The 24,105-nt window shown below is 44.1% G+C and overlaps 1 protein-coding gene across 2 annotated transcripts in view; it reads right to left on the bottom strand.

The window, feature by feature from the left end:
• CLIC5 (chloride intracellular channel 5) overlaps nt 1-24,105 on the bottom strand; it is a 42,250-nt gene that overhangs the window by 11,684 nt on the left and 6,461 nt on the right. The window contains exons 1-3 of one of the 2 annotated variants that reach the window (XM_053460006.1): nt 17,234-17,684; nt 3,502-3,611; nt 1,695-1,820 (exon numbers count right to left, since the gene is read on the bottom strand). In XM_053460006.1, the coding sequence (XP_053315981.1) occupies nt 1,695-1,820; nt 3,502-3,611; nt 17,234-17,296 (299 nt within the window). In that variant the 5' untranslated portion in view covers nt 17,297-17,684. Of the gene's footprint in view, nt 1-1,694; nt 1,821-3,501; nt 3,612-17,233; nt 17,685-24,105 lie in introns of those variants that run through there. The other variant, XM_053460005.1, reaches the window with a different exon arrangement.

The following is a 24,105-nucleotide window of genomic DNA, read 5'->3' as shown; positions in this document are numbered from 1 at the left end:
ATTTGTATTTAGTTCTCGCTCTGTTATCTGAGCCCCAATCTACTAGACAAACCCCCCGACTCCTTATCATACTGCCTGTGGGGAACAATAGAATGACTCTCTGACTAATGAAAGTCTATAGAGAGACGGACTTCATTAGCATTGCCATAAAGCATTACCTCAGTGTGGTGTTTGGGGCGGGAAAATCACCCCCAATATCACATGACTGACAACAATGGCGGCCTCCAGGTTTGCATATGAAGGGCGTTTATTGGAGAAAAATGAGATAGACTAGGTCAATGACGACCGACATTACTGTATACAGGGCTGGGGGTTATATTACTGTATACAGCGCTGGGGGATATATTACTGTATACAGCACTGGGGGTTATATTACTGTATACAGTGCTGGGGGATATATTACTGTATACAGCGCTGGGGGGTTATATTACTGTATACAGCGCTGGGGTTATATTACTGTATACAGTGCTGGGGGTTATATTACTGTATACAGGGCTGGGGGTTATATTACTGTATACAGGGCTGGGGGTTATATTACTGTATACAGCGCTGGGGGATATATTACTGTATACAGCGCTGTGGGGTTATATTACTGTATACAGCGCTGGGGTTATATTACTGTATACAGCGCTGGGGGTTATATTACTGTATACAGTGCTGGGGGATATATTACTGTATACAGCGCTGGGGGGTTATATTACTGTATACAGCGCTGGGGTTATATTACTGTATACAGTGCTGGGGGTTATATTACTGTATACAGGGCTGGGGGTTATATTACTGTATACAGCGCTGGGGGTTATATTACTGTATACAGCGCAGGGGGTTATATTACTGTATACAGCGCTGGGGGTTATATTATTGTATACAGCGCTGGGGGGGTTATTACTGTATACAGTGCTGGGGGTTATATTACTGTATACAGCGCTGGGGGGGTTATTACTGTATACAGCGCAGGGGGTTATATTACTGTATACAGCGCTGGGGGTTATATTATTGTATACAGCGCTGGGGGGTTATATTACTGTATACAGTGCTGGGGGTTATATTACTGTATACAGCGCTGGGGGGGTTATTACTGTATACAGCGCAGGGTGTTATATTACTGTATACAGCGCTGGGGGTTATATTATTGTATATGGCGCTGGGGGTTATTACTGTATACAGCGCTGGGGGTAATTACTGTATTTAGGAGGGGTGGGTGGCATAGAACGCGGGTGACATCTGGTAGAAGATGATGGAGCGTGGGGTCTTGGGTATGCCGCTGAAAAGTTACATTCTCTGGATTAGTATAGTTCTGGGATATTCAGGACAGTTCTCGTGGGACATAATCTGGCAAATTTAGGGTTTAGTCAATTAAATTAAACAGCAATTAATAGTCTCCAGTAGAACTTGTGAAAAATGTGAAGGGAGGACCACTCACAGAAACCCATTACTGAGGGCCGGATTCCTCATCACTGGGTAACTGCCTAGTTTTGTACCGAGTTTCGGAGTCAATAGTTTTGTACTCGGTGGGGGGGGGGGCTAGGAAAAATATAACAATTAACAGTGAATTCCAAAGTTCTGTCACCCCTTCATTTCATTTTATCAAAAGTGGAACATTCTACTTATTGTAGAAAACCCAGGAGAAACATAGTATTTTTTTACAAAATGTAGCACATAGTGCAGAGTTTCTCCAGTAAGCAGGTAATTACCTTGGTGGGGCCAACGTCTCCTCCAGAAACTCTTCGATTTTGTTCACGTCGGTCTTCACCTCCCCGTTGTAGGTCAGGAACGGTGGATGAGTCCCAGGGGCTAAGTTGTGCAAGTCAGCTGGTTTTCTGTAAAGTGAGGTAAATGCCCCGTAATGGGGCAGGGAAGGAGGATTACTGATTAATATCAACTTCAGGGGTTTTTTCTTTTAATGTTTGATTTTTTCTAGCAGCGTAGTCTGGATTAGTATTTCTCAAGCTCTTCTAGTGAGGAGAGCGGTCCCAACAGCCTTTTTCCATGACCTTGTAGCGTTTCGGGATGAGATGTGAGTATGCTGTCATGAAGACCACGGGCCTTGGCGGCATTTTTTGAATGTTGGGGGAGGGGTTAACGGTGGGGCTATTTAAGGGATTGGCGCCACTGGGGTAAGCACCATTTTCTGTCACTTACCATTCCTGTTTGTCCCACCCTCCCTCCCTTCTTTTATTGTCTTGTTTGTCTTGGATTGTTTGTTCTGTCACAGTCGTGCGTATGCTTACCAGGTATTCTAAGGGGTTAATGCTGATAGGAGAGCATTGGTGGTGGGAGGTTTTCCTGGCAGGTGGAGCTGGGAACCTCAGGTTTTGGGTTGGGCATCTCGGTATGTCCTTCCCTGTGTGTTACCTGGATAACCTGGTAAGCTTGGGGTGGTTTTGCATTTAAATGGTTAATGTTTAACTATGTTAATTTATGTTATTTATGGTTCAGTGTTTTGGGCATTGTCCTGTTAACGCAACCTATTTTGGTTTTAGGTCTGCGTGGCAATGTCCTGCATTTAAATAAAATCGGCTGTGGCCTTTTCTACCCAAATTCATGTTGTCGTGTTTTTATTGGGTGGTGGGGTTATGTGTGCTTTAATGGATGCCTAGCACGGAAGTCGAGGCTACTACAGTCATGGGCTGCGCATGCATGTAGGTTATCTCAGAACCAGAACAAGCAGCAAGGGCTTCATGAACGAGCCTGAGTCGAGGAGATTGTCATCTCGGCTTAAACTGGTTTTAGTCCCGTTAGCAGTAGGTCAAGGATTGTCTGGATTGGTGGCCAAGCGGTTTAAAAGATGTTAAAACCACAACTCTCCTACCAACTCTCCGTTTAGTGAATAGACTCCATAGAGTATTGGCCCTGCCGTTTGACCCATGCTTCTTCTAGGCCAAGGGTGTCCAACCTGCGTCCCTCCAGCTGCAGGACTACATCTCCCATACTCCTCTGCCAGGCCCTTAGCTGAAATAGCATTATGGGAGATGTAGTCCTGCAGCAGCTGGAGGGACGCAGGTTGGACGCCCCTGTTCTAGGCTGTAAGCTTGTAAGCTGTAGAGATGGACAAGCCACCCAACAAGTGGGAAAAGCCAAGCTGGCTAGGTTTCTACCTGTCTCAGTTCTCCACCCAACTTATATGATCATCCAAAGAAGTCCCCATGCAACACATCATCAAGAACACACGCGAGGAGCCTACGATGGAAACGTGGTCTTTTGGTTTGAGCCAATCATAGCTCACCCAATGAGAAGGGCCCCCTTTCTCAGTAAACGTAATTATATCACACCCCATGCAATATGTAAAGCACTGTCCTCTATTAATAAAAATTCTAGTGCAATCTAACCTAATCTGGAGCGTGTAGCGAGAAAGTTTCATTGGTTTCCATGACGACCGATTTACGTCTAGAACGTTGCCCCGCGGCTCATTAAAAATATAGACCCGTGTCCCGGTGTGGTTTAGCATGTGCCACGTTACATAAGGTCTGCATATGTTTTAAACATCCGTGTGATTCATACCTTTTCAGGTCAACCGTGGTTACGTTAAAGACAACTCCCTTCAGCCAAAGGATCATGAAAAGCCGCTGAGAAAAGGGGCAATTTCCTATACTCTCCCCATCGCTGCCAGCCTGCAAAAGAGGGGGGGCATAAAATACACAGCATGCCAATTAATGTTAATAATGATAATAATCATTTATCTCTATGTCTTAAATTACCATGATTTGAGAAACAGTTTCTGATTAAAAATGATAAAAGATCATGATTTATCAAGGATATCTAGCTTCCCATTGGTCAGCAGTGACTGTGCCGTTAATGATTGGCTCATATACATTCTACAAAATAAATTTATAGAAGGTAAAATAAAACATATTTCTGTAGATATCTATCTTCTCTCTTACAGGCATTACAGATAATAAATAAATAAATAAGGCCGCAACACACAATGAGAAAAGGAGAAAACTCCTTGCATCTCCTGCTCACCATTGTGCATGCGCAGTACATGGGTCCAACATGCCTCCTAACTTCTACCCCTGGAGAATCGGGATGCTGTCACTCAAACCAGTAGTGCTACTGGGCACGTGCACAATTCTCTTGGGCGGTCAGTCCCTGCCGGTGTCTCTGATCAGCCAACACAGATTGTGTACCTTTAAGACACACAGCCACGGGATATGACATCATATCACAGCGCCCTGTAGCAAAGATGGCGGACGCCGTGGGGTCGGCTGGGCTCGCCACCCTAGGTCAGGTCTAGGGCAGAGATTGTGTCAAAATAATACATATTTCTATTTCTCCAAATAACCTAATCCGCAACAATGCTTCCGGTATAAGGCATGATGTAATAAGAGTGTGTGTGCGGCAGACAGCGGCGCGCATGTTTGCGCAGGCTTAGGATCTCTTTGCGAATACACAGCGTGTCGATGGCCGTCAGAAGTTGAAAGTTAACCTTGCACTGAAACACAAGCTCACGCTAAATTATTCATTGAAATTCCACTACTCAGACTCGCTCCGTCAGGAGGCACTCGCCGTAGCGACCGTCATATTACGAGGGCGGTGAGGAGAATCAGCATGCGGCAAATGACATGACGGAGCGCGAGCTCTTCAGACAAGCAGGTGTCTGGAAATAGAACCCAGCCGTGAATATTGAATGATTGCACACCTTGGGCGAGAGAGAAATATATCGTCATAGCTGGGAACTTCCTGGATCTGACCTGACTGTGTGAGGGGCGGGATTAACCAGACATAGGGGAGGGACTAACTGCTGTGCCCAAGGCCTAGGGGTGTAACAATCCTGTGACCGTCCCTTTAAAAGCCGCTAGCTGTCATACTAGAGGGCGGAGCTGTTAGCCATAAATCCTGGTAGGAATGTGCCGGCATCAGCTAGTAATGTCTGTTCAGTATCGATGACGGGGGTAACCCGCGGGAGCAACCAGCGTTACCCCCATGTTAATACCCCCTTGTTATTGCCAATGAACAGCAATTTAATCGCCGTGTTATGAACTTTAATTAGCAACTGCCTGCCAATATCTTGAAATCAAAGCTCAGGGGGAGACGAGGTTTGATAGATTGGGCCGTTTAAAAAAAAAAAAAGTATTTTAGATTTTTTTATTGTTGTTTTATTTATTTTTATGAATGTTAAAGACATTTGTGAATGCTTTCTTAAAAGGATGCTGCAGCATCCCAGGAAAACACCCTAAGCAAGCATTGCATATGAAAGTAAGTAATTTTATACGCATTGATAAAAGTTGAAAAAAATAATAATAAAAAAATATGCTTGCCTTAGGGAGAAGCTGCAGCTACACAGCTTACCCCCCCCTCTATGGTCTGATGATTCTAGCCACTGGCTGGCTGTTTAAAGCAACCAATCAGCTGCAGCAAAGAGTTCCCGCTGAAATCGCAGCCCATGGGGGTCTCAATACGCACCCGTCCAAATAGCTGGTGGGTGGGGGAGGGGACACGTGCATACGGAGGGGGGGCATTTGGAAGAGGGACACTATGGACATTTAAAGGGACCGCTCATCATTAAAGTGTCCCTTTAAATACACTTCCTATTCTGTGTGTGAAAAGTGACACTATTGTTAAAGCTGCTGTTCCACTTACACAAAACATGACGGATTCAGCAGGGGTTGGGGGGAAAGAGTAAAGATGGATGTGAACGTGTGGGTCTCTGTAGCGTTAACCCTAAAAAAGCCTGTCCGGCTTTAATCATCAACTTCTCCCTCGCTGCTACACCTGTAGAAAGCTGCAGCGCCATACACTCGCCTAGAGTATTAATAGAACTTCTTAACTAGCCTCAGCGGTCTCCTTCATTTTTGACACAGGCTATTTTTAGAATGTTCTGGACGGACAATGATCCTTCTTTAGCACAACCGTAAAAAATAAATAAAAAATCAACCACATAACTCATAAAAACAAAAGGCTGTCCGCAGACAAATAAGGGACTATAATTTCCTCCCCTGATATTCAATCTGCTCTGTCCGAATTAAGCTTTCCATTCATCCAGTAACGCAAAACGAAAGCAGTAACACAATACGCCGGCCGGCAGACAAAGGGGACCTGGAGTCCAGAATATGCCCGGCCGACAATGGGACTCACGCGCCCGTGGCTTTGCAACGTTGGCTTTTATCTGCCCCAATTGTTTGAGGACAATGCCCAGGTACTGCGTGAAAAAAAAAAAATAACTCTATTAAAAAATAACGTTCACGCCGATGCACAGGCACGTGAAACGGAGCTTTATGAGGTTTCAAAGATCATTTACACCGAATTACTGCAGCAAAAGGGGAGACGTCCTGACAACGTTTCTTTCGGGGCAACTTCTGCAAGAATACGTTATGTCTCAAAGAATCAGCAGCTTTCATAAAATACACTATACACATATATATATTATATATATATATAATATACATAATATATATATATATATATATATAATATATATTATATATATAATATAATATATATAATATATATTATATATATATATAATATATATTATATATATTATATCATAATAACTATATATAATATATATTATATATATTATATATATATATATATATATATGTTACTTGACTTTTATGTCCCAGAGAGAACATATAGTAGAATGCATATTAAAGTACTTTGTGAGTAACCCTAACCCTCTGTGAGTACTTGTAATAATATAAATATAAAAATATTTAAAATAATAATAATAATAGTAATAATAATAATAATAATATAAAGTAATAGAATAATAATATTTAAAAAAATATATATAATAAAATGAAGCACTGACTTGAGGTGTAAAATTCAGCGCTGCAGCTTTCTTCTTCCTCCCTCCTCTGCGGTTCGATCATTCTTGCTATTGATTGGCTGCTTGAGCAGCCAATGAGTGGTAGGAAAGTGCTCCCATTGAAATTAATAGAAGCGCAAGCGCTTGCTGCACAAGGGGGTAGAATAGACCCCCGCCTACAGTGATCGCTGTGCCAGCACCGGCGGTATTTATATATTGTGTAGGCATGTCATGCACGCACAATAACTGCTGGGTGGGGGAAGGGGCAAATGTATACAGGAGGAGTCGTGTGATATTTCCCAACACCACACAGAGCTGATGCTTTATGGCAATGCAAATGAAGTCCATTCCTCCGTAGCCCTTCATTAGCCAGAGAGTCCGGCTGAGTGATTTAGACTGAGCCGATCTATTTTTACCACAGGCAGTGTGATAAGAAGTCGGGGGGTTTGTCTAGTAGATTGAGGTCAGATAACAGAGCGAGAACTCCTGAAAACATTATATTATGGGGGGGGACTAGAACGATTTTTAAAAAAAAGAAAACAGCTCAATATTTTTGAACATTTATTTTTAAGCAGATCAAAGATAGGAGAAATTCCCCTTTTATCAGTAATAAATTGTGTGGTCTGAATTATTAACACAATCTACATAAATAATTCTTTACTATATTTGTACAAAACACAAATTAGATGATAATTCTGGAGACATAAATGATAGATCAGCTGATTCGCTTCACATTGTATTTTTTGGCCAGTATTTTAGTCTCACGGATCTATTACGATCTAAGAAGATCTTACACCAAACCACACCGGTGGCGATCTAAATAAATAGCCTCATTTTTATAAACTTTATCAAAAAGGGACCAAATCCCTTGGCGGTAGCTCGTTATAAACAGCCATTGCCGGAAGTATTCATTAGATTTACCCAAAATGTAACATTTCGCTCCCACAACAGTTTTTATGACAAGTAACACAGAACCTTTTTAGCATCATAAAAGTCATGTAGCATGTTTATTGTTTATACCGTATAGTGCCACCATATTCTGTGGCGCTGTACAATGGTAAACAGGTGATAACGAGCGCATAGCATAGCGCATAACATAAACAATAGGAATTGATAGGTGGAGAGGGCCCTACTCAACAGAGCTTGCAATCTAGAAATAGCGCCGCCATATTCTACAGCGCTGTACAATGGGTAAACAGGACAAATGGTGAACCAAAGAACACAAAGTAAGACGGATCCTGGGGGGGGGGGATGGTAACAGAAGCACGCTTACAATGTTTTCCCGAATCTAATAAAGCAGACTCCCTCTCGCAGAACGGGTCGGGGTTTTGTTTTACTTGCTGGGTTTTACGTTCCTGCAGCATTCTAATCCTTTTAGCGGGAAATTATTGACGTAAAAGCACCGCTCTCCAGCACATATTTTCCTAAGGCTGGCCATTTTTACACAAAGCCATATAAATTAAGATATCATTTCCGACCTAACGTGAAAGCGATCTATTCACTAAATCCCGTAGAATTAGGGCAGCTGGAGTCCTGTATTCGTTTTTTTTTCATCATGTTCTCACAGCTCTGGCAGGGTCAAACAAGTTGAGCCCGACGGGGTATAACTGCATGGCGGGAAGGACCATGTTTGGGGTAAACTCCCCCTTTACCAAAGATACAAGTAACGCATAGGAATTTTCACATGGAAGGTTTCATTGGGCTGGATTTTGTATCTTTTCAATAACTTTTTAAATTTATCTTATTTTTTAATAATTTTATACCGCCGATGGGCCCCCATACATACTCGCTACCCATGTGCTTTTATCGCTGAGGGCATATTGGCAATTAAAAAATATGAACGTTGGCCTGGACAGACGGCAGGACATAGGTCAGACTGATCCCATCCACCCGATGTTGATATTTAGCATCTTTATCTCACTCCGACACCCAGAGATTTGCATATTACTGAGCAGGGAATGCTTTTAAATGGAAAAACTGGAAAACATTTATTAGAAAATGCTAAAAAAGTCACATCGGGACATTCAGCTGATTTGTTTGACAAATACAAGTACAAGTCATACAACATATATATATTTATACACACACACGCTAACTACCATTCAAAAGTTTAGGGTCGCTTGTTTGTTTTCATCATAGCTGTAACATAATTGCAAAAAGGGTTTTCTAACCATCAGTTAGCCTTTTAAACTTAAACTTGGATCAGCGAACACAACGGGCCATTGGAACCCAGGAGTGATGGGAGTGATAAAGGAGTGATGGGAGTGATAAAGACTATATATATATATATATATATATATATACAGCAAATAAAGTTGATGTACTCAGCGGGTCTTGTTTTTATAAAATTTATTGACTTGGTGAAGGTCCAACCTTTCGGCTCTCAATGAGCCTTATATATATATATATATATATATATATATATATAATTTGCTTGCAGAGGGGTGCAAGAGAAAGTGCTGTATTGGGGGAAAATGGTAAACTCATGCATTTACCAATATAAGGTTTTATAATCTAGAGGAACCAGCTGTTCCTACACAAGGTCGGCCATAACATGTTAAAGATACCAGGCCAAGAATTGTACGTAGCGAGGAACGTATCGCGTTCGAGAGGTTGGATTCGGCGTTTCTTATCAGCCGGTAACGTCTGCGCAGTATCTTATCTGGAAGCGGCTCCCTCCCCGGGAATCGCATCTCCAGCACAAAACACATAAACGATTGCAAAGCAAATCCTGCTTTAGGAGTGAGCCTGTCACTCATCATCTGTATTCATTGGGGGGGGGGGATTGCCAGACCCCAGAATAACGTATAACTTAAAACATAAAGAATAGCAGGTAGGGGATCCTGGCACTGATGACACCTGTCTAGGTACGAGGCAGGTCTAGGGACGACGCTTTACAGATTTTTTTAACAACTTTGTTACCTATAGATGTATAGGTAACCGAGTAAGGTATTCATAAGAAGAAGAATTTATTTTATTTATGTGATTTAATCATTATGCACATTTTCTGCTGTCTCTACATTATCGTGACTCCTAGGGCCGCAGAACTCATACACTCATAACCATCAGGGGAGCAAATTGGGATAGAGGGATTTTAGCAAAAACAAGAAGGACTGCCCATCATAAACAAGGACACTTTGCAGGTGAGAAGACAGAACCACCTTTGGGTCCACAAAAGGGTAATAGGACAATAAGACTCGTTACTTTGAAGGGTTAAATCTGGACGATTGAACCAGACGACACTCATACCCTTACTATAGCAATGGATAGAATTGTCATTGATCTGTCAGTAACAAGCAGCTGCTGAGATGTTGTGTTGGTGTCTCGCCGGGCCATAAAGGGACACTTATTTATCATGCAAATAATAATAAAATCTATCGCACTCAGACTTTGACACAGAGATACAAAAGATGTGAATGGAGGACAGATCGTGCGTGGAGTATTGATATGGAAAGCCGCTGGAACATTAAGAAATGGCAGGTCAGGTAGGGTAAACGGGGCTGAATTGATGTGATGTGTAACGTCTGTACAGTTAATTCCAAAAGAAACACACCACTGATTGAGAAGCGAGTGAGAGAGATAGAGAGAAAGAAAAGAAGAGAGAGAAAGAGAAAAAAAGAGAGTGACATTATGTCTTGATAAAGGCTTATATAGCCGAAACCTTGGGGATCTCCATTTGGTGTTATTTTGTATATTCTATGCATTTTGCACTTTGATATTATTGCGTTAGTTTTAAAAATATACATTTTTCATAAGAGAGAGAGAATTCTAAAAAAACACTACAGCTTTTAACACTGACAATGACTCCTTTAGTTTTTATTTTCTCAGCCCTTATATTTTATTAAGATATATTGAATGCATCGTATGCGTTTGGGGGTAAATGATATCAACGTAACACGTAACAAGTTTTTCTTTTCTGAGCAGCACCCTCGCGCTGCGGTCCTTAAAGCTGAGTGCGGGGATATGATGTCATAACCGGCCACTCCACAGCTCTGGGCGGAAGTAAGCTGTGGAGGATGTGCTGACTCAGCATGGTCTTCCATAGCGTTAATAGGCAAGTTGGGGAGATCAGAAACCAAAAGCACAATTGGGCCCCTGTTAAGTGGCGGAGGAGCTGCTGCCACCTGGAACAGGCACCCAAAACCTAGTCCTACTTGGCCTAGGCCAGAATACGCCACAGGGTGCTCTATCACCATTAAAATCTGCCAGTTTAAGCCAAGAACTCTGAGATTGGGTTAAAAACATTGAGCCGAACCATGTATCATCACAAGTCTGTTACTAACAACATCATAACAGAAGGGCGGACGTGGCAACAAAGTGATTTCAAGTGTTGCAATTGAATACATTGTACAGAACACTTGTATACCTCCCAAGTATCTAGAACTTTGGGAATTGCCCTGCATAGCTGCCCCACTCTCTCAGTTTTGCCAGTATGGGGGATTTATCAGTGGAGGAGATCCTGTGATCCTGTGATCTCCCCCGAACGGCCCAGGGACTTGTAGGTCTGTGCTGCTGCAGAACAGATGTCCATCGTCGCTCCCATGGTGCCACCTTCCAACAATCTCCAGCAGGTCCCGCTCCTGACCATGCCCGCCCCTGAGCCTAGCCATGCCGCTCCAAGCCTCTTGCCACACACACTCCAACACAAGTGCTGAAAAGGTCGCTGAGTACGTCTTTGTCCCCCGTATGACTTGTCCTTCTACATCTGTAAAGCCTAGGTAACCCGTGACTTGTAATACAGCAATATCTTCAGACCGAGCACCCTGAGTATTCACCTCTCACATTCACCTTCAGCTGAAGCCTCCATCAGCCCACGCGCTGACATTGTTAACAGTCCCTATTTTTAGGATGACAGACGATACTGGTGACATTTTGGTCACAAGGTCTGCGTCTCAAGCTCTGCCCTAACGATTTAGCACCTTAAATGTTCCCAAGGCCCCTGCCCCTGCATTTCTGCTGTCATCACATAACTGACGGACAACTTTACCGCTCTACAAATAGAAAATGAAAGGATAGGTAGGGAACGGCGGCTGGGCAAAGAAAGATGACCAATGGATGTTTTGTTGCAGCTTTGAGTCACCCGCGCCTCATAGGATCTAACTTCCAAAAATGGATCATCCATAAATAGACATTAAGTTACCCCCAAACAATGTGTCTCCTGAGTAGATGACCCGCACATTGTTGTATTCACTATCCCCTGCTGTAACAGCCTCCAGAACCTGCTGGTGTTCTATGATGTTGTTATTATTCTTCTAAGTTGGTAATTCTCCAGCCCCAACGATATGCAGTTGACTGCTTTGTTATAATTCTAAAATGTTTAAATAAAGACCTAAAGAAAGCATGTCAGGCGGCACAGCCCTGCCTTTCACAACGAGTGCATTAAAAATAACCAGGTGCCAATCCCAGACAGGTTCAGGGATCAAGGTCCACAGAACGTCAACCATGAATGCAAATGATAAAAGTGAATACTGATGGAGAATTAATATCATCCTAAAGAGCACCGTACCGAAGGAAGCATTCGTTATTAGTCTAATGAGTACACAGGGCGGTATTCTCTTCTGTTTCATGCTTTCCTGGTCCCGCGTTCTATGATGGAACCCCATGAATGAGCTGAGCACCAAACAGCTACTTCAGCTGCTTATCTTGTAGCACTACCCATGGAGAAGCAAGATGCCCTCAAGCTTTTCAGATAGATCTATCACGTGTCAATACCCAAGCTAACGGTGGATGAGATGGTAATTTGGGGCCAAGGCAGGACCCTATGTCTGGCCTCGCCGGACGGGACTTTCCTCCTTGATAGACGCCATACTTTTATAGGAGATGAAGATGGAGAAAGCATGGATTCTGGCTTGGCCTCAACTCCAGTTCCTCCACACTTGATGAACCAGTCCAAGCCAAGTGTTGGGATCTTACATTCTAGGTTCCTGCCAACGTCTGATATACTCTTCTAGTGGCTTCCCATTTCCACCCTTTCTACGGAACCATCGTACAATGACTCAGATTGAAAATTAACCTCTCAAGTTCCAGTTCACTTTTTCTAAATCCCGCAGGGGGGTTTCCTTTACTCTGCTACGCAAAAGAGTTCATTTTTTGGTTCCAAATGATAACAGGCTGTGGATGGGGGTATCGTAGACAACACAGGCATTGGGGCGGCGAGCGGTCCCTATGCGTTCTTACCTAGGGCCAGGGTTCAGGATTGTGAAAAGTGGGGGCTTGTTATAAAACAAGATGAAATAATGGGAATATTCATTTAATATTCCTTAAAGGGACCGGCAGATGAAGACTATGCTTGAGTAGCTTGCACAGCCCTATAGCACATGAAGGGTTAAGCATGTGATCACTAGCTGTCATGGCGGACCTGGAATGACTCCAGCTGGCATGGTGTTTATGGTGCAGAAGCGCTGTTTACACCCTGGGATCTTTCTGGAGCAAAGCAATGTGTGTTGAGAGATATGGGCTGTCAGTGTGTTTCCCTATCTCCTTGGTCACAGGCAGCACTGACACCGGTGAAGAAGAGGGTGGAAGCAGACTAACTCAGCCCTGGAATCCAGCGCTAGAGGAAATACTTTGTTGCTTTGTTTTCACGCCGCATGCTTTGCCTATTGTGATGGCCCTTTACAGATTAGCGCGGAAATGATTCATTACTATGTATGCCAAAGGATCGATTTAGGTCTCTGTATTGGTCTGTCTGGTGGTCCGGGGTGATTTATCACCAGAATTTAATCTCTTTGACACCTTGACCTCAAATTCGGGATATTTACATCGCGTCAACCCACATTCTCTATAACATCAGGGTATAAAAACTAGCTGGACACTTCTAAATGAGCTGACGCGGAATCTTCAAATATTAAAGCCCATCACGAACATTCCATTGACCCGCTAATGTTGACAACCAAATAGTTCTAATAATGGTCCTTATACAAAGTACGACGTTACAGAAGGTAATTCAGAAGATCTGAATACCAAGAAGTGCCAACATGGGTGCCAAGTGTCCAAGTCTTTGCAGGACAGTCCAGATTTTTGGACACTGTCCCATGAAGCTGCCCCACTCTCTCGCTTTTTCGGGCATTGGGTATCATGAGCCTGTTGGAGAGGTCCTCTAATCTCCCCTGGCCAGCCCAGAGAGCAATAATAATTACTTTAGGACCCAGCTTTGTTTTTAGTTTGGACAATTTGGAAAACTGCGAATACTGAAATGCTTTCTATGAGGAAAAAAGTCAAGATGCCCGTGAAGGGCAAAGTTCTGGATTTGTTTTCATGTACACTCCCCAACATTTCCGGCGTCCAAATCGAGACACCAGCGTTGGGGGATGTGACTAGGGGCAGAGATCGGGTAGGACTGGATGAGGGAGCCGACGGGGCCAGAGACTTGCCAACTTTGCTTACAGAGCCGCCCCGTGGCACTCAGAGCTTCGCAAGGTGGCCACGCGGGAGCTGCGATAGAAGACCATAACTGCCCAGACCTCTGTGGGTTTAATGGCAGCCTTGGACGATCAGGGAGGTCAGAGGATCTCCCCAACCAAACCATGATCCCCAGAGTAGGGCAGCTACCCGGCACACCTGAGCAGGCGTATGTGCCATCAAAATGAAATGAGAAGGACCATGTGGCTCTGCCGGTGTTTCTGGGTGAACGAGGAGACTGGGGGGCTGTTACATTAATCGTTAAGAAACATTCCTGTCCCAAAAAGCCCCATGCCGATTGGGTGAAGGCCGTGTTCATTTACCCGCGTTATATCCTGTACCGCTCCATTCCCGGCCGCGTGCGCCGGTAACCAGGAGCTCTCTGCGTCACATCTCTTCCAAGCCCGATAACCTCGTCTGAAGCCACGAGTCTCACCTCTTGCTCTGATGTTCTTTGAAGCTAGAAAATTGCTTTCAGGGGGGAAAAAAATGCAGCACTAAAATTCACAAATAAAGCTGAATTCTTTATAGAAACTCAAGTTCTATTAAAGTAATTTGAGGAAATGTACCGCCGTTTTTAAGCGGAATTTAACCCCTGTTATACTTGTAGGTTTAAAGGGACATTCCAGCCGTTATATAAAGAATGGGAAGATTCGGCAAAATCCCCCCCCCCATTGTATGCATTTGCCCCTTTCCGTCACCAGGCCGGAGAGGCGTTCGGCCACCAATTGGCTCCAGGTCTGGCCCTGCAAATATTGTGGGGGCCTGGCGACACCCCCACTGCACAAGCGGGAAACATGCTCCCATTGAGCCCAATCGGGATGTTTTGGTGGCTTTTTTCCATGGAGAGCTTCCTTATAATCAGAATCCGAGCGATAGAATACCCCACCAAAAAAAGATCATTCCATGCTCTCAAAATTCCAAAGGCCACTTAAAAATGCGTTGGGGTTCTCCAAAAACGCATTTAAAGCTGCAGTCCCAGCTCTACATGCTACATGCAGCATTACAAACATCATTCCTAAATCCTTCCCGGGAATAGTTTTTTTTAATCACTTTAAATTTTATCTCATTTGCAATTTACGCTGGGAACACTCAATTGTCATGTGACGTCAGAGCATGAAAAGACCTTCAGGAGAAAGAATAAAATAAGAGATCTGCTAAGTTGCTTAACATACAGGAGAGTGCAGTGAGTGTTTCGTCTAAGTGGAACAGCACCTTTAACGGCTTTAAAGCGCTCGGAAGAACGATCTTACATAGAAACGGAATATTGGCAAAACAATGTACGGACGCACATAGCTGAGTATCAAAACAGCAGACACACCTAATGAACGCCTTAAAGTGAAACCATCCAAACGGTATTTCATCCCGTCCTGTAAACACAGCTGTGCGGCAGGTTCATGCGCGACCTACCCCAATTCCCCTTCCGATAAATAAAGAATTATCTCTCCGTATATATCCACGAAGCCCCCCAACACCCCCCCAACAGGCAGTCCTGTGTTCAAATAAAAAAATTTGAAAAAGGACTTACCCGATGGAGAAGCTGCAGCCTTGCATGTGCAGTTTCCCTCCTCCTGTGATTTGTATCAAGCAGTGGCAGGAAAGAGCTCCCAATGGGAACACGTTCTGCACATGCGCGCCGGGGGGTCTGAATAGACCCTCTCCCACAGTGCTGGAACTGACTGGTGGTGAGTATCTTATGTTCTTCCAAGAGAAAATAGCTTGTGGGGGGGGGCAGGGAGAGGGGCAAATGCATATTACTATTTATTGTTTTATATAGCGCCATCAAATTCCGTAGCGCTGTACAATGGGGGGGGATTCTGCAGAAGCAAGAGAGACACCATATCAATTTAAAGGGACCGCTCAGTTATCATATGGATTAAAGGGCTTATATAGGCTGGAGTGTCCCTTTAATAAACATATTAACCCTTCTAGAGCTGGAATGCTTTGCAAACTAGCATTTCTAATTAATAATAATAATAATATATTATTAATAATAAAATTATTATTATTATTGTTATTATTATCATTATTATTACCAGTATTTTTATCATCATTATTATTATGATCATCATTATTATTATTATTATTAATAATAATAATAAAAATAATGATAATAATAATAATAAAAATAATAATAATAATGATGATAATAATAATAAAAATAATAATAATAATGATGATGATAATAATAATAATGATAATAATAATAATAATAATAATAATGATGATGATAATAATAATAATATTATTTCAGTGCCTTTGGATGAGCAGCTAGCATTTTATTGGGTGTCAAAGCCCCATATCTTGGAATTCAAGTTTTAACTGTTTCAGCACCATATGTGACCGTTTTAGGCATTGCGAGCGTACCTTTAAGGGGATTTAACCCTTTCAGTACCGGAAAACCTCCATTGCTTTCAACCCACAGAAACATTTATACGCCGTTCCGGTTTGTTTGATTTGTAACACAGTCTTCCAACTGCGGACTTTTACACGACGAAGTCAAAGCGCTTTCTGTGCCACCCCGGCCGGTCCATCGGCCTGATTACTAAGCGCTGCCAGATCCTGATCCAACGAGGGGACGATGGGCGCAAAGGCTTAACATCCCGCTTGTGGCATCATCACACGTGTACATTACCAGCCTTTACGCATACATAGAATTCTTAGATTCAGGATGGCTTCGCGCATGTTTAAATTCCCCCACTGAATTAACCTCTACCACTTCTGCTGGGAGGCTGCTCCATTTGCTAGTTCAATATGGGCACTTTGGATGTGACGACGAATGTTCCGTAACATTGTTCTGGGAGTAAGTGTGGGCGACGTTACCCTATAAACATCTTTTTTTCTTATTGAATCCCTTAATTTAAATAACCGACTACATACAAACGGAGTCACAGAATATTTATCATTAGAACCTAATCAGGCGACCGGCTGCTGTTGTAATACAACTCCTATCAACTTCAGCCTGCCTCGGAGTGATGGGAGTTACACCGACACCATGCAACGAAGGTGTTAACCCCTCCGTGTTCGGATTTTCCATGATACTGACCGGGTTGTTACCCATCTCTGGGGTAAAACACCTACCTTCACAAACAGCTCGATGTCGGGGTCCTTCTCTTCCCCGTTGGTTGGAACGGAGTCCGTCATCGTCTTCTTCCTTTTCAGGAATCCGCTCTCCTCTTAGTTGTTTACCGTGAATTGCAATAAACCAACAGTTCCGATCCTCCGGTCCCTGCAAAGACTAATCCTCACAGCACGTGTGCCTCGTACCCACGCATGGAGTTGTTTATTGCGGGCACATCCTCTTTCTGAGCAGAATTCTTTTTCCTCCCCGGTTATTTATCTATATATATATATATATATATATGTGTGTGTGACAAAGAAGAAGTTAACCCTTTCAGCTCCAGGGAATTCCTCCGATGCTGGAAGCGGCTCGATGGAGCAACAAGTCCTGCTGCTTGTGTTGGTTACAAGATCGTCATCTGTCAGAGATCCTGCTCGGTGCGACAGACCGAAATAGCCCCGAGGCAAACACGAGGGGTGTGATTAAGTGACAAGGGACGGGCCTTTTGTACCTTACATGTCTGTGTGACAGCGCGGCCCTCCCCGCACCGAGCGGACTGGAGAGATGACACCGGGCTGTTATTTGGACGCGGGAACACTAATAGCTCTTTGCGGAACGACGAGCTACGCTTCCGCGCGTTAAGGGGTTAGACGGGTTTAGGAGGGACGTTTATTTCAGAGGAGGCAGAAAGAGAGGAAAGCGGCTAGAACGAGAGGGTCGTAGATGTAACCTAAGAGAGTTTCATTTCTCTGAGAGGGTGGTAGATACGGGGAACAGCCTCCCAGCGGAAGTGGTAGAGGGTAATACAGCAAGGGAATTTAAACACGCATGGGATAGGCGTGTAAATCTAAGATGAGAAACGACTGATGAAGGTGAAACGGGCGACTAGACGGGGAGAACGGGTCCGATCTGCCGTCACATTCTGTGTTTCTGGGTATAATTCTATTGATAATTGTTGCCCAACATTTCAATAGAGAGTCCCGAGGTTTAGCCTGTATCATATTATTGTTCTAGAAAATATGCATGCCTCCCAACTGTCCCGCTTCATGCGTGACAGTCCCGATTTTGCCACCCTGTCCTGCTGAATTCTACCTCAGTCCAGCTTGTCAGGGCAGAAACCGAGCTCGGCGGGGCAATAACAGTGCAGGAACACGCGATGTCTGCGCCTAGTGTAATTACAGGGTTTCATGCATGAAAAAAATGCACGGCTTTCAATAATTGGTACAGCCTGCAAAAAATATGTATTTTTGCACAAAAAAAAAAAAATTTTACATAAATATTTCACAAAACAGATGTCTGTAATGTGAAAACTCGCAATAAACTCAATATATTAAGTAAATTTAAATATTATGCTATTTTTTCAATGATCGATGAAGCAAACGTCACACCGTGGCTCGGGATGACCAAAAAACCTAATAAATCGGACGGATTTCAGCCATAATTCTCTGGTTCCACAAGGCCGTTCAGGTAATTGTATTTTTGTGTTGCTTTAGACGCCGTAAGAGTAGACGGGGTCCTGTTTAGTGTGTCGGGTCTATGTTTAAACCTGATTTCCCTGTTATGGTGTAAAGAGCTCACACTTCATGGTTTGCTTGCGGTGTAAAGAAGGGCTTAGTATTCACAGACAGACGTTACGGCATTCTCAACGTACAGCGCTCACATATTTACAGTCATGATGTAGGGAAGATGGCTGGGATGTGTATGTGTGTGTGTGTAAGCATGAATGTGTAAGCGTTTGTGTGTAAGCATGAATGTGTAAGTGTTTGTGTGTTAGCATGTATGTGTATGTGTAAGCGTTTGTGTGTAGGCATGAATGTGTGTTTGTGTGTGTTAGCATGGTTGTGTGTGTAAGTGTTTGTGTGTAGGCATGAATGTGTAAGTGTTTGTGTGTTAGCATAGATGTGTATGTGTAAGCGTTTGTGTGTAAGCATGAATGTGTAAGTGTTTGTGTGTTAGCATGGATGTGTATGTGTAAGCGTTTGTATGTAAGCATGAATGTGTGTGTTAGCATAGATGTGTGTGTAAGCGTTTGTGTGTAGGCATGAATGTGTAAGTGTTTGTGTGTTAGCATGGATGTGCTATTGTGTGTGGTAGCGTAAATGTGTAAGGGTGTGAGTTTGAATGCTTCTGTGTAAGTGGTATGAGAGGGAGTTTGTGTTGGCATGCGTGTGCGTTAGTGAGTATGAGTAAGAGTATGTTAGTGTAAGTATTTGTAAGCATGTTTATGTGTGTTAGCGTGAGTGTGTATGTATGTACATATGTATGCCAGTGCTTGTGTTGGAGAGACAAGATGCCGATTGGTCCACTTGGCTTTACTTGATCCCCCCGGGCCAGAAGGTGCCGCCCCCCCTTGATTCTGGGCTGTATTGGATGTCCCTGGACTCCTGTGTGGTTTCCCCAGACCCCAACCCCGAGCACATCTCAGTGCTTATATACTAGGAAAAGCAAACCTATCCATTAGGGGGGGCATTATACAGCGTGGCATCAATTTGTGTGCAGACATTTGTTCTGAGGGTTATTTGTTACTGCACTTTAATCACAGCATACACTTTAGAAGATCACCAGACAGAAGACACAGAAGACCTAATCTTGTAGGGGTTAAAAAAGCCCTTTAGGAGATGCTGCAGCTCCAGAGTTGAAATGAATGGAAACACTTTCTGCATAGACACATGGGGCAGTCTTATTAGACCTCCTGGGGGTCCCGCATGAAAAAAAGCTAAGAATCCCCCCAACCTTTAAGGAGAAGCTTCAGCTCCAGATCTGAAATGAACGGTCGCACTTTCTGCACATACACAGGGTGAAAACAGGGTGATTGGTGATTCAAACAGTGTTAGGGCCACAGTGGGGCCAAGTCCCCAGTCTTTGTCTTCGTCTTCTGGGGCTGTACTCCCCCAAAGGGACATGCAGCCCTTTCCTTCCCACTCAGGCATAAACCTTGGGTGGGCCAGATCTTCTAGGGTCTCCCCCAGATCTTCTAGGGTCTTCACATCCATACAATGAAGTCTTCAAGGGAGAGTGGGGGCCAGAAGGCACAATCCACCCCCCCCACACCAAAACTGGTCAGAATCTTCGGTGACTTAGTTCCACTGTGACTTTAGGCCACCCAATGGTGCTTAACTCACTACCGAAACCCAAAGTCACATGTCCCACCGTGCACCACTCAAAGTGCCCCAGCGGATCCATGCCAGGGGCCACTATAACAGCCTCGGGCTCTCTGACGCATGTCCTACCCTTGAGGCCAGAGGACCAAGCTTCCCCTCTTCTCTTAGCCAAAAGGCGGAGAAGGGAGTCCCAAATGAGCCAGGTAAGCTGCAGCTCCAGGGCTTAAGCATATGTATTTAAGTATCCTTTTAATGTTACCTTTTCTTCGCTGGCAGTTAATCCCATCACATTACGGGTTTATATTATAATACACTGTTACAGAACTGGTTACATGACTCAGAAAGAAATCACATATCTTGGTAAGCCGAGGTGTTCTCACAGTACCGATAACTTGCGGAGGTTCCAATGTCAACAGCAAACTGCGAGTAAATTCTTACGGAATGGTTCCAGGGCTAAACTCCTTTACCAAACAATAGCAGAACAAAGAGAACGGACGGCCGCCAAACGCTGAGCAGCTCTGATGAGCAACAAAGAACCTTCCATTGTTACCACAACAAAGGAAGATATGAATTCTTCACCGGCGGTCCCGGCTGCGGCGGAGTCCAACCCGGTGAACTCATGTGTTTGTCAAGGGGGTCGGACCCAAGGCGTAACTTAGTATCCGTCCATAACATGACACGTTTATGGAGATCTGTCACAGCATTGCCATGCGTAGGGATGGTCGTGGACGGCTGCCATATAAATTCCTCGGCTACATAAAAATATTCCAGGCCGTTCCGTCCTGAGAATACCGTTCTCTGCTCGCACCTGGGCGTCGCGTTTACTCAACGGGGGAGATTGACACTTCGAGCCCTACGCTTCATCGTGCTTTATGGAGGGCCGCACCCAATGGGATTCTGGCCGAGCTGCCCCTGCATAATGAATAGTTAATGCGGGGGGCATTTCTCACTGATTTAGGTATAGGTTATGCAGGGTCGGGGCTGCCCATGTCCAACCAAGCAAATGTCCCAGATTTGGAGACATTGAAGACCAACAGAGGTTTGTGCTTTTGTAGTCCAAACCTCTGAAGCTAAGAACCACAAGGTGGCTCTTCATGGATGGTCCCACCTGCGTCCTCGCCGACCCTCCCAGTGTGAGCCACGGACCCCCCGCCTCACCAAGCAGAGTTGCCTCAGAGAAGATACCTTCTTGAGCACAGGTGTGTCTTTTGTACGTAGCTCGACAGGTCTTTCTACATATAGTTCACCTACAAAGTTCATAGTTTTGCCAGACCCTTTGATAGTAGGGACTGTAAGAAGCGCCGTGGGAACTGTTGTATAAATAATAATTTCGATCATCGTGGAAAACTCAGTAAATCCACCAGATGTCGATTTCTTTTCTACAAGTTTTTGAGGCAGTTGGATACACAATGAATACATAATACATACGTGTCATTTCTTCTGTTTGTCCAAATTTTGGCAACAGTGACATAATATGGGACGCCCAAAACAGCGCGTGAGCCAACCTTCCACTAGAGGGCAGCGCTTCCTTTCTTACTGAGCAGATGCTATGTAGATTGGGGTTAATATCTCATTTTTTGGTATTTTTAATATCCAGATCTCTTCCGAGCCAAACTAATACCTCTTTTTCCCCATTCCCATGACTCCTCAGACCCCTTTCTGTTCCCCCAATCACTGTCTGTTAAATAATTTTTAACTCTCCAAATATTTTCTATGATCAAAATTTTTTTTATTTATTAAAAGGTTTTTTTTAGCTCAAACCCTACCCTGACCAGTTAGGACCTGTCGAAAGGCATTCTATTTCCAGACACCGGGCACCTAAAGCGACCTTCATAAATCATTTGGTCAATGAAGCTTCCTTACATGCTCAAGGCATACCTCCCAACTGTCTCGTTTCCCAGGGGACAGTCCCGATTTTTAGGCACTGTCCCACTTTTGCGGGCAGACGAGGTCGTTGGCCAGTTTGGGGGATCAGAGGGTCTCTCCTGACCAGAACACATTGATATCTGTGCTTTTGCTATCACCGCTCTCACAGGGCTTCCTTGCGGCGTACTAACATCATTATCCCGCCCCAATGCGTTGGTAAGCGGTCCAACCCCGGGCCCCGTCACTAGCATGTCCCACCTGCCTCTAACCGTGCCCTCCAATGAAGGTAGCCCGCTTTGGGCACCTGGAACGGAGGATATGGGGTTAATGAGTTTTATAGCTTGTTTGCAACATTGTGTCATTATTTATTACGCTAGGATCCATTTATCAAACCCGCTATAAACCTTCCAGTGTCAACGTAATTATTTATAGCGGCTTCCGAAAAGGAGAAGAGTCACTTCCTCGGTCATTTAAAGGGGGAACCATCGCTTTCGCAGCTAAATCCCTTTATTAAACCTACCTGTAGCTTTTTGTCATTAAATATAACCATTTTTTTCATAAAAATATATTTACGAAAAAAATGAATATAATCATTTTTGGAAATATAAAAAAAAAACTTTATTCTGTATAAACCGAATGAGGTAGATCACGGATGATTCCCATTCGAGATCCTCTTCCACCTGGGGATATTTTTTTTTCCTCCAGGAAGCCCGTGTTACCCCCTCGGGGGGTTACGGGAAGGTAACACATTGTTCCGATTTCATCAGGACTTCTGTTGTTTTGGCAAAATAAAAAACGTTATTAACTCTCCGCTCCGCCAAACTTCGCAATGCGGCAGGAAAGAGCAGGAACGCCGTCTGCTTCCTCTCGTCCGCACGCTGACACCATTTATATAGTGTCTATTTCCAGCCGGGGGAAGCGTGAGCCAATCAGAGCCCGGCCCTGCTGGGGACTTTGGCCCCCGGCGGAGTAATAATCCATGGATCAGGTTACTGCTTAACTATGTTGGCGTCAGAAGGTCAGTCGTAACTAGGAAAAGCTCAGTTGCGGGCTGCACAGATATGCCGCGGCGTTTAAAGTGTTAAAGTAGAGCTGTCACTCAGTGTAGGGACAGTTTAATGTCACATGCAGCCTCGCGAGATAACGCTCTTCGGAAACGTTTTAATATCCGTTCTGTTATAAAAAAAACGGCAATGTGTCTCGTTAGGAGAAGCTGCAGCTCCGCAGCGCAGTTGATTGGCTGCTTACGGGGGTCTCATCAAACCCCACTGGAACTTTTGCGTGAGCCAGCGCTAACTCTAACTGGCGGTAGGCAGCAGGGGATGCATCCCTCCCGATAGTCCTGTGTTTCACAGGATAGTCCCAATTTTCAGGCACTGTTCCTCGGTCCTGGGTAGCTGCCCCCCTGTCCTGTTTTTGGGGGGCAGTAGGGATCATGCCGGCGTAGTGGAGGATAGAGCTTCACTTAGAGACTTATTGATTGGGGGGGCAGATGGATTTGGGGGTGTAATTGGAAAATCAAGCCTCCTTATCACTCTTTATCGACGTTTAGATTAGAGTCCTCTAAGACACCCTGCATTTTCTGGTACGCAAGTAGTTAAAGGTACAGAGCCTAACCCATTCATATAAAACAATGGAGAGGACTCGGTATTCTGTATTAAATAATCACCTGCAAACATTGTGGTTAAAACGCAACGTGTTTACTAGGGAGATTTCCACACACAATCTGACAACAGATCGGCCCCCGTCGGCCCCCATCTAGTCGCCCGTTACTCCTGCTGGAAAGATCAGACCTTATTCAGTCATTGGTCTCATCTTAGATTCAGGAGCCGTATGCCTATCCCATGCATGTTTAATACCCTCACTGTATTACCCTCTACCACTTCTGCTGGGAGGCTGTTCCACTTATCCACCACCCTTTCAGT

This window comes from Spea bombifrons, chromosome 3, assembly GCF_027358695.1.
Source record: "Spea bombifrons isolate aSpeBom1 chromosome 3, aSpeBom1.2.pri, whole genome shotgun sequence".
Classification (NCBI taxonomy): Eukaryota; Metazoa; Chordata; class Amphibia; order Anura; family Pelobatidae; genus Spea; species Spea bombifrons.
The sequence above is the reverse complement of the archived record's forward strand: the minus strand, read 5'-3'. Positions and strand labels throughout refer to the sequence as shown.